The 12529-nt window shown below is 36.9% G+C and overlaps 1 protein-coding gene across 4 annotated transcripts in view; it reads right to left on the bottom strand.

Annotated features, from left to right (window-relative positions):
• OPA1 (OPA1 mitochondrial dynamin like GTPase) overlaps window positions 1-12529 on the bottom strand; it is an 89879-nt gene that overhangs the window by 51166 nt on the left and 26184 nt on the right. For all 4 annotated transcript variants that reach the window (XM_004745284.2, XM_004745286.3, XM_004745285.3 and 1 more), the window contains 8 exons: window positions 10966-11070; window positions 9236-9322; window positions 8421-8534; window positions 4056-4136; window positions 3858-3932; window positions 3478-3549; window positions 3294-3393; window positions 2827-2957 (listed from right to left, as the gene is read on the bottom strand). In XM_004745284.2, coding sequence (XP_004745341.1) covers window positions 2827-2957; window positions 3294-3393; window positions 3478-3549; window positions 3858-3932; window positions 4056-4136; window positions 8421-8534; window positions 9236-9322; window positions 10966-11070 — 765 coding nt within the window. The remainder of the gene's footprint in view (window positions 1-2826; window positions 2958-3293; window positions 3394-3477; window positions 3550-3857; window positions 3933-4055; window positions 4137-8420; window positions 8535-9235; window positions 9323-10965; window positions 11071-12529) is intronic.

Below are 12529 nucleotides of genomic sequence, written 5' to 3'. Positions count from 1 at the left end.
AATGTGAGATATATGTTTATGTAATTTTTTAAAGTACAACATACTATTCAAAAAGAAAATTTAATAATGCTGCATACATATATGTTCAGTGAAATATATAAATCTGTACAAGTGTTAAAATGGTTCTCAACTGCTATTTGAGGGGAAAAAATGAATGTATTTAATTTCATTACACTAAAAGATACATTATTAAGACCTAAGATGTATTAGTAAAACCTGGAATGATGTGCAGTGGAGTCAGGCCTTAGTTCAATTTCAATTCCACCACTTACTAGCTACGAGGCCTGAAGAAGCTACTTACTTTTTTTTTTTTTTTTAGATTTTATTTATTTATTTGACAGACAGAGATCATAAGGAGGCAGAGAAGTAGGCAGAGAGAGAGAGAGAGAGAGGAGGAAGCAGGCTCCATGCTGAGCAGAGAGCCCAATATGGGGCTCGATCCCAGGACCCTGGGACCACGACCCAAGCCGAAGGCAGAGGCTTTAACCCACTGAGCCACCCAGGCGCCCCGCTACGTTTTTCAAAATGACTGTTGAGAAGATTCTCTGCAGCACTACGATACGTACCACAGTGCCAGGCATGCAGAGGCCCTCGATAAATGGCAGCTGTGATGATTATTTCCCTATACTTTTCTTCAAATAGATAAATTCTAAACAAGGTGGGACAGTCTTATCTTACTTTTAAAAATATTGGGATCCATTGGCTCTCATCTCTTTCAGGGTCAAAAACCCTTTTCTAAATTATAAACTTAGTTTTCTAAAAACTATAAACTCTGTCCCCAGAAAAATGCATATTTACATAGAGACCTATCATTCAAACAACTGAAGGTTCTGCTCCCAGAAGCCCATTCACATTAACACTACAGGAAGAATCACTCCTTCAAGACAAGTTACACCCCTGAGCTAATGCTGCCTCTTTGGTATAAAAAAGGATTGATAGAAAACTTAACTGCACTTCAAAAGAAATACAAACTTACTATCCTAGGGAAGAGGGGAAAGGAATGAAAGAAATGAAGGGACATGGGAAGAAGGCACAGAATTTCCTTCCACTTTGTTTCTACTTGTCTTCATACCAGGACCAGCAGCATCACAGCAGGCCCTCCCCCTCAAAACATGGCAAAGCAAAGGTCATGGAGGCTGTGCAGAGAAGAGTTAACAGAGCAGGCATGAGACTGCGGTCCTTAGAAAGGCCTGTTCGTCCTTGGCTGGCATCTGAGGACCTCACTGGTAAACAATTCCCACATTGAAACAAAACTTTCCCTGCAAAAGAGTGGCTCATTGTGTGAGTAATGTGGTTTCTGCTGAACATCTGCTTTCCTTTGGGCGTCTGGAATTTTGGTACTTGAGGGGGCCTACATGAACAGCCCCCAGTAAAAACCTTAGGTGTTGAGTCTCTCAAGAGAAACTTGTTGCTGGCGGGATTAAGTGTTTCCTTCAGGACTCTCCCAGGAGAGGGCTCTTGGAAACCTGAACCTGGTTTCCTCCAGACACCATCTCTTGTACTTTTGCTTTTTTTGGGATTCTTCTTTGTATCCAATCACTGTTCACAGATGCTGGTGTAAGAATGACTATGTGCTGAGTCTTGTGAGTCCTTCTATGGAATTGGTAAACTCTGGGGTGGTCTATCTTGGGAACACAGCACAAGAGGCACACGCAGCAAGTTTCAGGTGGGAAGGAGAGAAATTCTAAGCAGTAGCACAAGGGATGGGTACTTATACCTTAAGTTGTTCTATGGGGGATCAAGATATAACAGATGACAGCCATCATGTATATAAGACAGTGCCAAGCACTATTTTAACCCCTTCACAACAAATATTTAACTCATTAAATCTTTGCAACTTATGAGATAGTACCATTAATATCTTCATTCCAACAGATGAGGAAGCCAAAAGCACTAAAAAAAGTTTAAAAATTTACCCAACATTATACAGCTAGCAAAGAGTAGAGCCAGCATTTGAAACCAAGCAATCTGGCTACAGACCCTATATTTTCAATCACTGACTTCTGCTTTTAGAACTAAGCAAAGAACTCGCTCTAAGTCATGACGTGCTCCCTAGTAAGAGTTACAATGTCATGTTGAAATAAAACTTTCTCATTGTTAGAGGAGAAAGAGGGACACTGAAGCCCATGTACAAAGATGTATAAAGCTGCAGAATTTTAGAAATGAAAATGACCCTAGAGATCAGCTAGACTAATAGGATGGATTATGCACTAACTAGATGCAGAGAAGTAACAAGATTTGCTCAAGGACAACACAGCTTGGTGGTGGAGTATGGATAACAACTGTGAGGCCTGAGACCAACCCATTGCCTTCCGTATTATAAAAATCTGCTTCATAGTCTTTGATCAGTTAGGAAAGGTAATGTTTGTTTGCAAAAAAAAAAAAAACCAACAAAAATTGTATACATAATGTCCAGAAGGAATCTATAGTGTCACTAGGCCTACACTAATTTATAAACATTAACTTAAAAAAAATTTTTTTAGAAAAGAAACACCACAATCATTATTAATTTGTGGTTAATTAATAAGTGGTTAATGAACATCGGCATATAAGATTATTTAAATTAGAGTAAGCAGCATTAATAGTTTTCTAAGAATTTCTGAAACAAACAAACTGAAATTATGGAATTTTACTTAAACCTCAAAATTGCACTTAAGTAATTTACTTTAACTTTCTAATACTTTGTTTTTAATGAGAAGAAAAATCCCACTAAAGTATTCTACAAGTTTTTGTTTGCTGTATGTTTTTGCTTTTATCACCAGTCCCTATCATAGCTGAAGCTTATACAAAGAATCTGTTCTTTCACAAAGAAGAACTTGCCCTCACCCTGCTTGGACTAGCCACGTTTTTTTCTGCCAGGTCTACTTTGGTCAAAACAAATATTGTCCTCCTTCCATGGGGATCCATTTGACTGACCAGGTCTGTAACAATGCTGCGTTCAGCATCCACAGATCCATCTGAAAAAAATTTGAAAAATGACACTATAACAACTGCAAAGTAGACTTTAAAATTTCTATATGCTACACCCTTGTATCTACATTACAGTAAGAAAACTTCTTAATACATTTATTTTAGTTATGAAAAGAACTTCTAGCTAATAAAAATCTGCAATGCCTACAATGAAATTTATCAAAATATTGCCAATATCAATCCTATTTATTAATAAATGAATGATTTAGGGAGGGCAAGACATTTATCTTGTATGTTTATGTAATGTGCATATTTAGAGCAAAGCTTAGCCTGCTAAAGAGGGAAGCATATCAGTGCAATTAAAACCTTTTGATAAGATTTACCTTGAATACACAGTATGATGGCATTAGGATTCTGCATATAAGCTTTGCTGATACTGAAAATAGTTTCCTTTGTGTCAGGAGCCATGCCTGATGTCACAGTCTTGAAGAAAAAGGTTTTAAATATCGTTACACATATTTTCCACAATAGGAACAAGACAAAAATACATGTTCTATATATACTTACATTGATCACACCTGGTAAGTCAACAAGCACCATCCTCTGCAATCCCGGGCCTTTTACATTTAAAGATATGGTCTACTCAGGGAAAACAAAAGAAAACAAAATTCACCATGGGCAGCGATCTGTTAGTAATATATTCATGATATGTATGTTCTGAAAATTCTGTACCTCATCCATTCAGAAAGAAGTTATTCTTTTTCTGATCCTTTTATTTAATTATTCTAGAAAATTACTCACAAAATGATACATTATTTGGAATATTTTTAAAAATCTGTGTGTTTTAGAATAGCTGCAATCTAAACATGAATGCCAATCATGATTTATCTCAAATCATAAACTCTGAATTTCCACAGAACATTGTTAAAATGAATTACAACACTTACCTCAGGACTAACAGTACAGCCTTCTTTCACATTTTTCCTCATTCGGAGTTCTATTTCATGTCTTAATGCTGCGAGCTATTAATAGTAAACAACAAAATCCTATGAAAATCTTCAACTAACAAATATTCCAGTTTAGTTGTCTTTCTTAAGCTTATAGGAGTTAGAAGCTACCATGAACCTCATACAAAGTCTACTTACATCCTCCTCTTTGGTAAGATCGAACTCCCGAGAACTATCTTTAAACAAGGCCACATGGTGAGGACCTTCACTCAGTGTAACCTGAAATTAATGGAAAATCAAGATGTAGTAATACATTTACAATTCATATTGATCCCATAGGACTTACAGGGTCTAGAGCAGCCCACCGCACTGCATAAATCCAGGCATCCCCTCACAGTACACATAAAGGAACATCCTTGGGGGCTGACAACATGGCAATGCAGAGACTACAGAATTTTTTATCTGTATTGTCCATATATCTGTTGCATGTGCTGTAATTTCCCAATAAGACTGCTGGCTACTCTTGATCTTTCATGACCTAAAACAAAATGCTGCTGCCCCTATCCTTTTCCATTCAATGCTAGAAGACTACTAAGAACAGAACCATCAAACTACAACTTGAAAAACAAAAAGAAATCTTGGATTTAACTTCAAAGGTTAACTTAGGTAAAGGACAATTCATTCATTCAACTTCTATCTATTGAGGACTAACTGTGTCAAGTGCTGCCGGAGGGTAAACAAAGAATCTACTGTCCCTCGTTTAGAGCTCACTACCTCCTGGGAGAACTAATACACAGAACTAAATGGACAGTGCAGCAAAACCTACGTGCACATAAGACTGACCACAGGGGAGCTAATGTAGCTTCTACCCAAGGAGTGAGAGACATCTGCATAAAGAATTCCCTAACAGCTTATATATCAACAGTTAGGGCTTTCATGAGGACTTCTAAAGTTCACATTCCTTTGCTTTTCAACTGCAGCTTTTCAGGCTTCTTTATAATGATCCAATTTTACTTTTAAAATACAATTCCTTCTACTGAGACTTGCTAAGAAAACCAACAAAACTTAGCTGTTTGAAAGCATCAGAGAGCAGCCATGGCATCCTGGACTGGGCCCAAGACCCCAGAGGATTTTAGGGGCATATTCCTATGGCTGTTTTCCTTTGGGGTGCTTATAGATTTGTGGCACAGGGTCATGTAAGAGAAAAGGTTAAAACTTGAAGCAGTCTTACTGGGTTGAGGAGACAAGATCAGAGATCAGAGGGTATCAAGCAGCCCTGGCTTAAGGTGCTAAAGCTCCAGAAAAAAACTGACAGCAGAAATCAATCTCCAAAAACCAAGCCCTACCTTTTGTCCACAATTTCCCCGTAACATGTTTGCACATGAGTTAGCAAAACAGAAAGAATCTGCTAAAGAGGCTAAATCAAGATTCTGGCAATCTGTCTAGGGGAGACAAAAACACAGAGTTCAGAGTCTATCAAAGAGAAGAAGTCCTGGTAAATTCTAGAGAAGTAATGGTGAACCGGAAAGAAACCAGCCTTGTCTATTTCAAGGAAATCTGTTCATGATTTACTCACCTGCCAGAAGAAAATGAATTCCTTCCTAAAATATAATATCATTCATAATGCTATTCATATAACAGCCACTATAATTAGAGTGCTGGTAGCAATGTAGAAGGTAGATTTACAACATTTTTAGAGATGATTATAGAATAAGCTATGAGGTACAGTCAGACTTTCCCCCCACCAGAAATATCCCAAGTGCCTATCAATAGTAAGATGGACCTATAAAGTTTGGTGTGTTCACACAAAACCATGGAGCAACGGGAAAGAAACTGGTTTTACACAACATAGTTGAATTCATGCCCAGATCCAAAACAGTGCACTCTGTTATAAATCACACTAGACTGCTTGTTGCAGTTTTGAACAGACTTCATTTCTGGAAGATTTTAGCACTAGCCTTATTATCTATTCTGGCCTTTGTTCTTGGTGATGTCAATTTTCTAATTCTGCCATTACTCTACACCCACCAGCTAAAGTAAAAGAAAAAAAAAAAAAAACACCTTACGACAGCTTTCAGCTTTCCCCCTGAATTTATGTCCCCAGATCTTTTTTGAGAGAAAGAGCAGATGTGCAAGTGGAGGGGTGGAAAGAGAGGCAGAGGGAGAAAGAGAATCTTAAGTAGGCCCCAACCCAGCAACAGAGCCCAACATGGGGGCTTGATCTCATGACCTTGAGATTATGACCTGAGCCCAAACTGAAGAGCTGGACATTCAACCGACTGAGCCACCCAGGCGCCCCTATCTCCACAGATCTTAATGGAGACCTTAGTATGGCTCAGGAATCCTATTATATCTTGCCTTATCTCCATCAACTCACTTCTGGAGTCACCACTTGCCTAGAAAGACTTGTTCACTCGATCTTTAATACCTTCTCCCCTCTCATTACTTCATAGCTGATAATCTAGCCTCTCATTTCACTGAGCAAATGGAAGCAAGCAGAAGGATACCTGCACATATTCTACTTAATTGCCTTCACTGGTAAAATGGCCAATTATTAGTCTTCATCTTTCCTGATCTGTCAGCAGTGTTTGACCTCACTGATCACTGCCTCCTCCTAGTTATTTTCTTGACCTGGCTTCCAGTACACTGTGCTGCTTGGGTTCCCCCTATACACTGCTGGCTCCTTGAGAAGCTCCTTTGTTGTCTGCTCCACCCTCAACCTCTTAATCTTGGGTATGCCCAGGACACAATCCTTCGTCCTGTGTCTTCTCTTTCCTCACTCCCTCAGGGAACTTACCTAGGAAGACCATGGCTTTACATACCACCTTTAGATATTTGATTATGACGTCTAAATTTATGTCTCTAGCCCAGGTCTCCAACTGCTACTTATTTGTTAATATCCCTTGCAAGTCAAAAACTCCCAATCTTCTCTCCAGGGCTAACTCCCACTACTCCAGACACCCCCATATCAATTACATGTTCTAATTTATTCAGGCCAAAAAGCACTGGCATCATCTTGATAACTGACTTACACTTCTTCATATCAAGTATGCTAAGAAATCCTACTGATTTTGCTTTAAGAATCGATCCATAATCCAATAATCTCTTATCATCTTTGTGGCTAGTTCCCTGGTGAAAGAATCACCTGAACATTCCAAAAGCTTCCCATTTGGTCTCTCTCGATCTACCCATCTTACTTACATCTATTTTCAGCACAGCAGCTATAGTGAGCCTTTTTAAAAAGTAGTATTATAGGGCGCCTGGGTAGCTCAGTCGATTAAGCGTTCAGCTTTTGATTTTGGCTCAGGTTGTCATCTTGGGGTCCTGGGATCGAGCCCTGTGTCGGGCTCTGCACTCAGCACAGAGTCTGCTTGGGATATTCTCCCTCTCCCTTTGTACCCCTCTCCACTTGTATGCACAGGAGAACTCTTTCTCTATTAAAAAAAATGTAGTATTACTCTGTTCAAAACCCTGCACTGGCTCCCTATTTCATTCAAAATAAAAATCCAAGTCTGTGCAATGACCAACAAAGCCCCAATGATCTGTTTCCTGCTGCCTCCCATTAGTCCTCTGATCTCATCATCAATCCACTACTCTTCACTCTGCTCTAGCCACACTGGCCTTGAACACAACAGCCACCGAACTACCTCAGGGGCTTTGCACTAACTTTTTCTCTGCATGGAACACTCTTGAACTAGATATCCACATGACTTCTTCCCTTACTTTGTGCAAGTCTTGGTTCAAATGTCACCGTCTCAATGCAGTCTATCTGGCACCCTACCCTTACCTGGCTTCACCTTCTTTTTTTTGTGGCACAACAATTACCAGCTTCTAACATACTATGTAATTCAGTCATTTATTTTGCTTCTTACTTATTGCCTGCTTCTTCTAATGGAACTCATCCTCCATTATGGAAAGGATCTTTGTTTTATTTAACTAACACACTGCTAGAACAGTGCCAAGCATATTAGGCATTCAATAAATATTTGTTGAATGAAAGACTGGAGCCATAGACTTTTTTCCTGCGGCAATGGATGAACTGTGAGAACTTCTATATATTGCATGCTGAGTCCCAGCCTTTGTCCTCAAAGACTCTGCTACTACGAGCAATTGTTCCCTATCCCTTACATCATCATTTTTACCTCTCAAACTGTATCATTACAATCAGTTGGTAAATATCTTTCCCTTGACCCAACATATTTCAATTTTCCAGAGTAAAACTGGAAAATTATCTACATTTACAGACTCCACTTCCAATATTCTCATTTTCTGACTCAACCTCTCACTGACCTCACTCTGAATAAAATCCAGAGTCCTAACAATGGCTTAGTGAAGCTTGGTCCCACCACACCTCTGCCCTCCTCTTCCATCTCTCGTCCATCACCCACTCTGCTCCTGTCACACTGATCTCCAGGCTGTGCCTGCACCGATTTCCACAATAGGACTAATTCCCAGGGCTATGTATCCATTCTTTTTCATTATAATTCTTCATTTCAACATAACAAACTTCACTGCAGCAGCTACGTTCCCGAGGAGTTTCATCCAGATGGCCTACTGTCCTACCTTAACCGGAGAGCGTGTCATCATCTCCCCAGATCCTCGAGGGAATATACGTGCTTGAGCAATCATTTCCAACACGCTGGTTTTTCCAGCGCTCTGGTCTCCAACCACAACAACCTTACCATAGAACAAATAACATCAGTTCAGATTTTTTAAATACACAATTTTACTTAAATAGATTTGAAATATCACCGAGATTCTTTCAGTCTTTTAAAAAAATACAGTTAAATGATTTTAAAAATCCCATCCATAAAAACAAAGATGGTCATTACCTCTATGCATACCAAAAATATAAACAGTAAAATATTAATTGGATCCAGTATTTATATCCAAATTTTTAACAAAAAGTTGTGCTAAATTAAACTACTACTTCTAAAACCAGATCACTCATGTTCTATAAATCTTTTCCGTAGCTAGCTTATTCATTATAAAGACATTTTCAATTCTATGATGTTAAATTTCCTTCATGACTAATTTACTCCACTGTTCCAATATTTTAGTTTCGTGGATGTTACAAATACATAATGCCAAGTACCTAATAACCTTACTTCATTACATATAAATATAACTAAGCCAGTGGACCAAGAGTCAAGCTACAGTTAATGCTTAAGACATCACCTAAAGCACATAATAATATATAGGTAAAAAATATATATCTCTGTCGTATGTCCCTATGTATATGGCTAATGTCCCTATGTATATGGCTAGACTGTGTGTCTGAGTATATACATACACATACACACACACATAACTTTTTTAAAATCTGAAGTGTTCTTTTGCTGAAGAGCAAGCTCACTGCATATAAATTTTTCACTTACCCTTGGCAGATGATCTTGTGTATTGTAACTGGCATCATAATCAGATAGAACATCAAGAACTTCAGAATACATGTCAATCAAAGATTTCTAGAAAATTTCAAAAATTAATATGAATAAATTAAAGAAAATCAGATGTATCAAGAGAAAAAAAGTTGATAAATCCAAAATGTTTTTCTATAATGATTTTTTTTCTAATTACATAATATACTTTCATAGTAAAACAGTATATAATAAAATTCCATTTTCTCTCACTTAATTTAGAGATATGCTGATTTAATATAGTACATTAACTGAGGTTTTTCTAACCTTCCAATTAAATGTTAAAAGAGGGAAGTTACTGTTTAATATTGAAGAACAAATATTAAATGCCCAACAAAGGAAGATCATTAACACCACAAAGGCCAAAAAAGGAGTCAGGTGACCAACTACAAGGAAATCATCCCCTATCAAGTTTGGTATGTGTATGGTGGCGAGGGGAGAGAAACTGAAGAAAGGATAAAAGAAGAGAAGAAATCACTAAGAAGACTATTAAATCAGTCAGAATGAGTAAGTGTACTGTGACAGTTGTACAGACTCAAGTGTGAGAGCATCAAGGGCAGACATCCTGCATTGTTTCTTTCTCGAGAACCAGGACAGAACATGGTACCTGGCAAATACTTCAATAAAGTATTTGAACAACTAATGAACAAATAAACAAGTGAGGAAAAAAAGGACTACCATGCCAAGCATTTAATAATTAAAGACAAGTTTCAATGCAAGGTAGGAACAAAATGATGGCCAACATTTCCTTTCAGCTCTTAACACCTAGAAGTAATTAAATGGAAAGCAACTGCTATCCTTTCCACCAAAAAATAAACAAAAAATTCTTGAAATTTTCATTACCATTTCATTTTATGAGAAAAAATACCATTTCTGAGGTGAACTCTCAAAATATATTACATTTGGATATGACTTTACTCAATCACCACATGTAAATTGTGAATAAAGCCATGCTATTTATCTGTTTTATGAAGTCATGATTTACAGTTAGAACTATTAATACATGTAAGTTAAAGAGGAACTACTTATCTTTGGACCCTGGTTTCAGAATACATGTGCCATGACTTATTGTAGGTTTGCTATATACAAATTCTGTTTACTTATATAAGATATACATTAAAAATGTTACTAATTCAACTAATTCAGCACATACAGCTTGGTTTAGTGGGCAATAATGAGCTTTAACTTACTGATAATGGTAATTACCAATGTGCTGATGATAAAAATACCAGCATACACTTTTTACAAAAATGCTGTAAAATGCCTACAAAACCTTCCAGAAGAAAACAGTAATTTTCATAAAACTGAAGAAAATGGACTAATCATTCACTGGAAATTTAAGATATGATGCCAAGTCATATCTAAATGTCCCTCAACTCACAATTCTTATTTTATAACTGTAGAACTTAAATCAGCCTCAAGATAAATGGGGTATTTCTGAAGAATAAATGGATTCACAAGAAATGACTGTTAAAAGGATGAAGATTTTATGGGCCTATATGAAACAAATATCTGTAGACTATAATTTATGAAGTGTCTTAATATAGGAAAAGACTTCCCTATCTCCAAAGGGTATCAGGTTAGAAAGAAAAGAATAGAACACATTATGGCTTTAAAAACTGGTATCGATGAATGTACAACGTGAAATGCAAAGTTCTGGAATTAGCAAAATTAAGGTAAACTGAAAATACCTTAAGTTTTCTGTGATGGATGCCTTTGTCATCTTTCTGCAATACTAATTTTCTTAATTCTTTGTTCTCTTTTTCTAACCGTTCCAAGATCCTCTGGTACTTTAACTGTAACAAAATAACACCATAATTACATAAGAAAAGGATGAGTTAACAATTTAATTAGTCTAAATTAAAATCTTCCAAAATCCTGAAGTCGTATCTTCTGAATATTTAAAATGAATTATTTCATTTAAGAAGCTTCTTTGAAAATGCTGAGAATAAAATAAATTATGAAAATTCTCATGCAAACAATGGAATTCGTTTTTCTATTATAATTTGGCATCTTCTTTGGAAAATTCTTTGCTATTTACATTGAAGAAACTGAATTATTTAAAAATAGTAAAATGTAAGAATTTAAAGAAGTAAGTTCTTAAGTATAATCTACTGAAACAGTATTTCCTATTACATCAAAAATTTAAGTCTTTACCATAGGGACATTTGACAAAAATTCAAATTCTTCCCATTCCCCACATTATTTTATGTTGTATATTAAAATGAAATAACAACAGCTAATAGTACCTGAGCATGTATTATGTGACAGGCCCAATACTGAATGTTTTATTAGCATTAGCTTCCTAAACTCTTTACATGAGGCAAAGGTTCCCTAGATTAGGGATCTGAGGTTAGGGACCCTTGGTAGCTTATCACAGGGTTTTGATTATATAGGTCAGAGTCAAGAACTCAAACTCTCCAAATTTTGGTTATGTTTCCAAGGCCGGAGATTTCACATTAATTCTTAAAATACTGATATAAAAAGAGATTTTTTAAAAAGACTGATACATGTAGACAGCTTGCTTTGTCAAGGTAGATGCTTAGCTACACACTTCTCTTCTCAAATAAATGCAATCCTTTTCTACTTGATCTTCTTAGTTTGTATACTATCATCTCTTCTCTAAACATGAGCAATGTTCAGACACTATTAAGAATTACTTCTTCCGAAAACCAGCAGAATGTTTATGTCCAACTTATATCATGTCTTTCAAAATGGAAAAAAATCATCCTCTGGAAAATTTTTAGGTTGTTGTAATCTTTTAAGAATAAAGTAACAGGCAATCAGGGGTCTATCCTCAGACAATGTCCAACTATAGTCAAATTAAAAAAAAAGCATATTCTGCAGTAGAACTCAGTAATATGAGACAGGTAGAACAAGAAGCTAGATTCTACTATAAACTTTTTTTTTTTAAAGATTTTATTTATTTATTTGTCAGAGAGAGTGAGAGCGAGCACAGGCAGACAGAGTGGAAGGCAGAGGCAGAGGGAGAAGCAGGCTCCTGTGGAGCAAGGAGCCCGATGTGGGACTCGATCCCAGGACGCTGGGATCATGACCTGAGCCGAAGGCAGCTGCTTAACCAACTGAGCCACCCAGGTGTCCCTACTATAAACATTTTTAAGTAACACCTGCTCACTTATATGCTGTATATATAAAATATACAACAAAACTCTGACATAAATAGATCTCTGCTGTGTAATATGGTAGCCACCAGCCACTGGAGCTGTTGAGCACTCTGAAACATAGTTCAGTCGG

The sequence above is a fragment of the Mustela putorius genome, unplaced genomic scaffold, assembly GCF_011764305.1.
Source record: "Mustela putorius furo isolate JIRA1106 unplaced genomic scaffold, ASM1176430v1.1 tig00003834_pilon_pilon_pilon, whole genome shotgun sequence".
Taxonomy (NCBI): domain Eukaryota; kingdom Metazoa; phylum Chordata; class Mammalia; order Carnivora; family Mustelidae; genus Mustela; species Mustela putorius.
The sequence above is the reverse complement of the archived record's forward strand: the minus strand, read 5'-3'. Positions and strand labels throughout refer to the sequence as shown.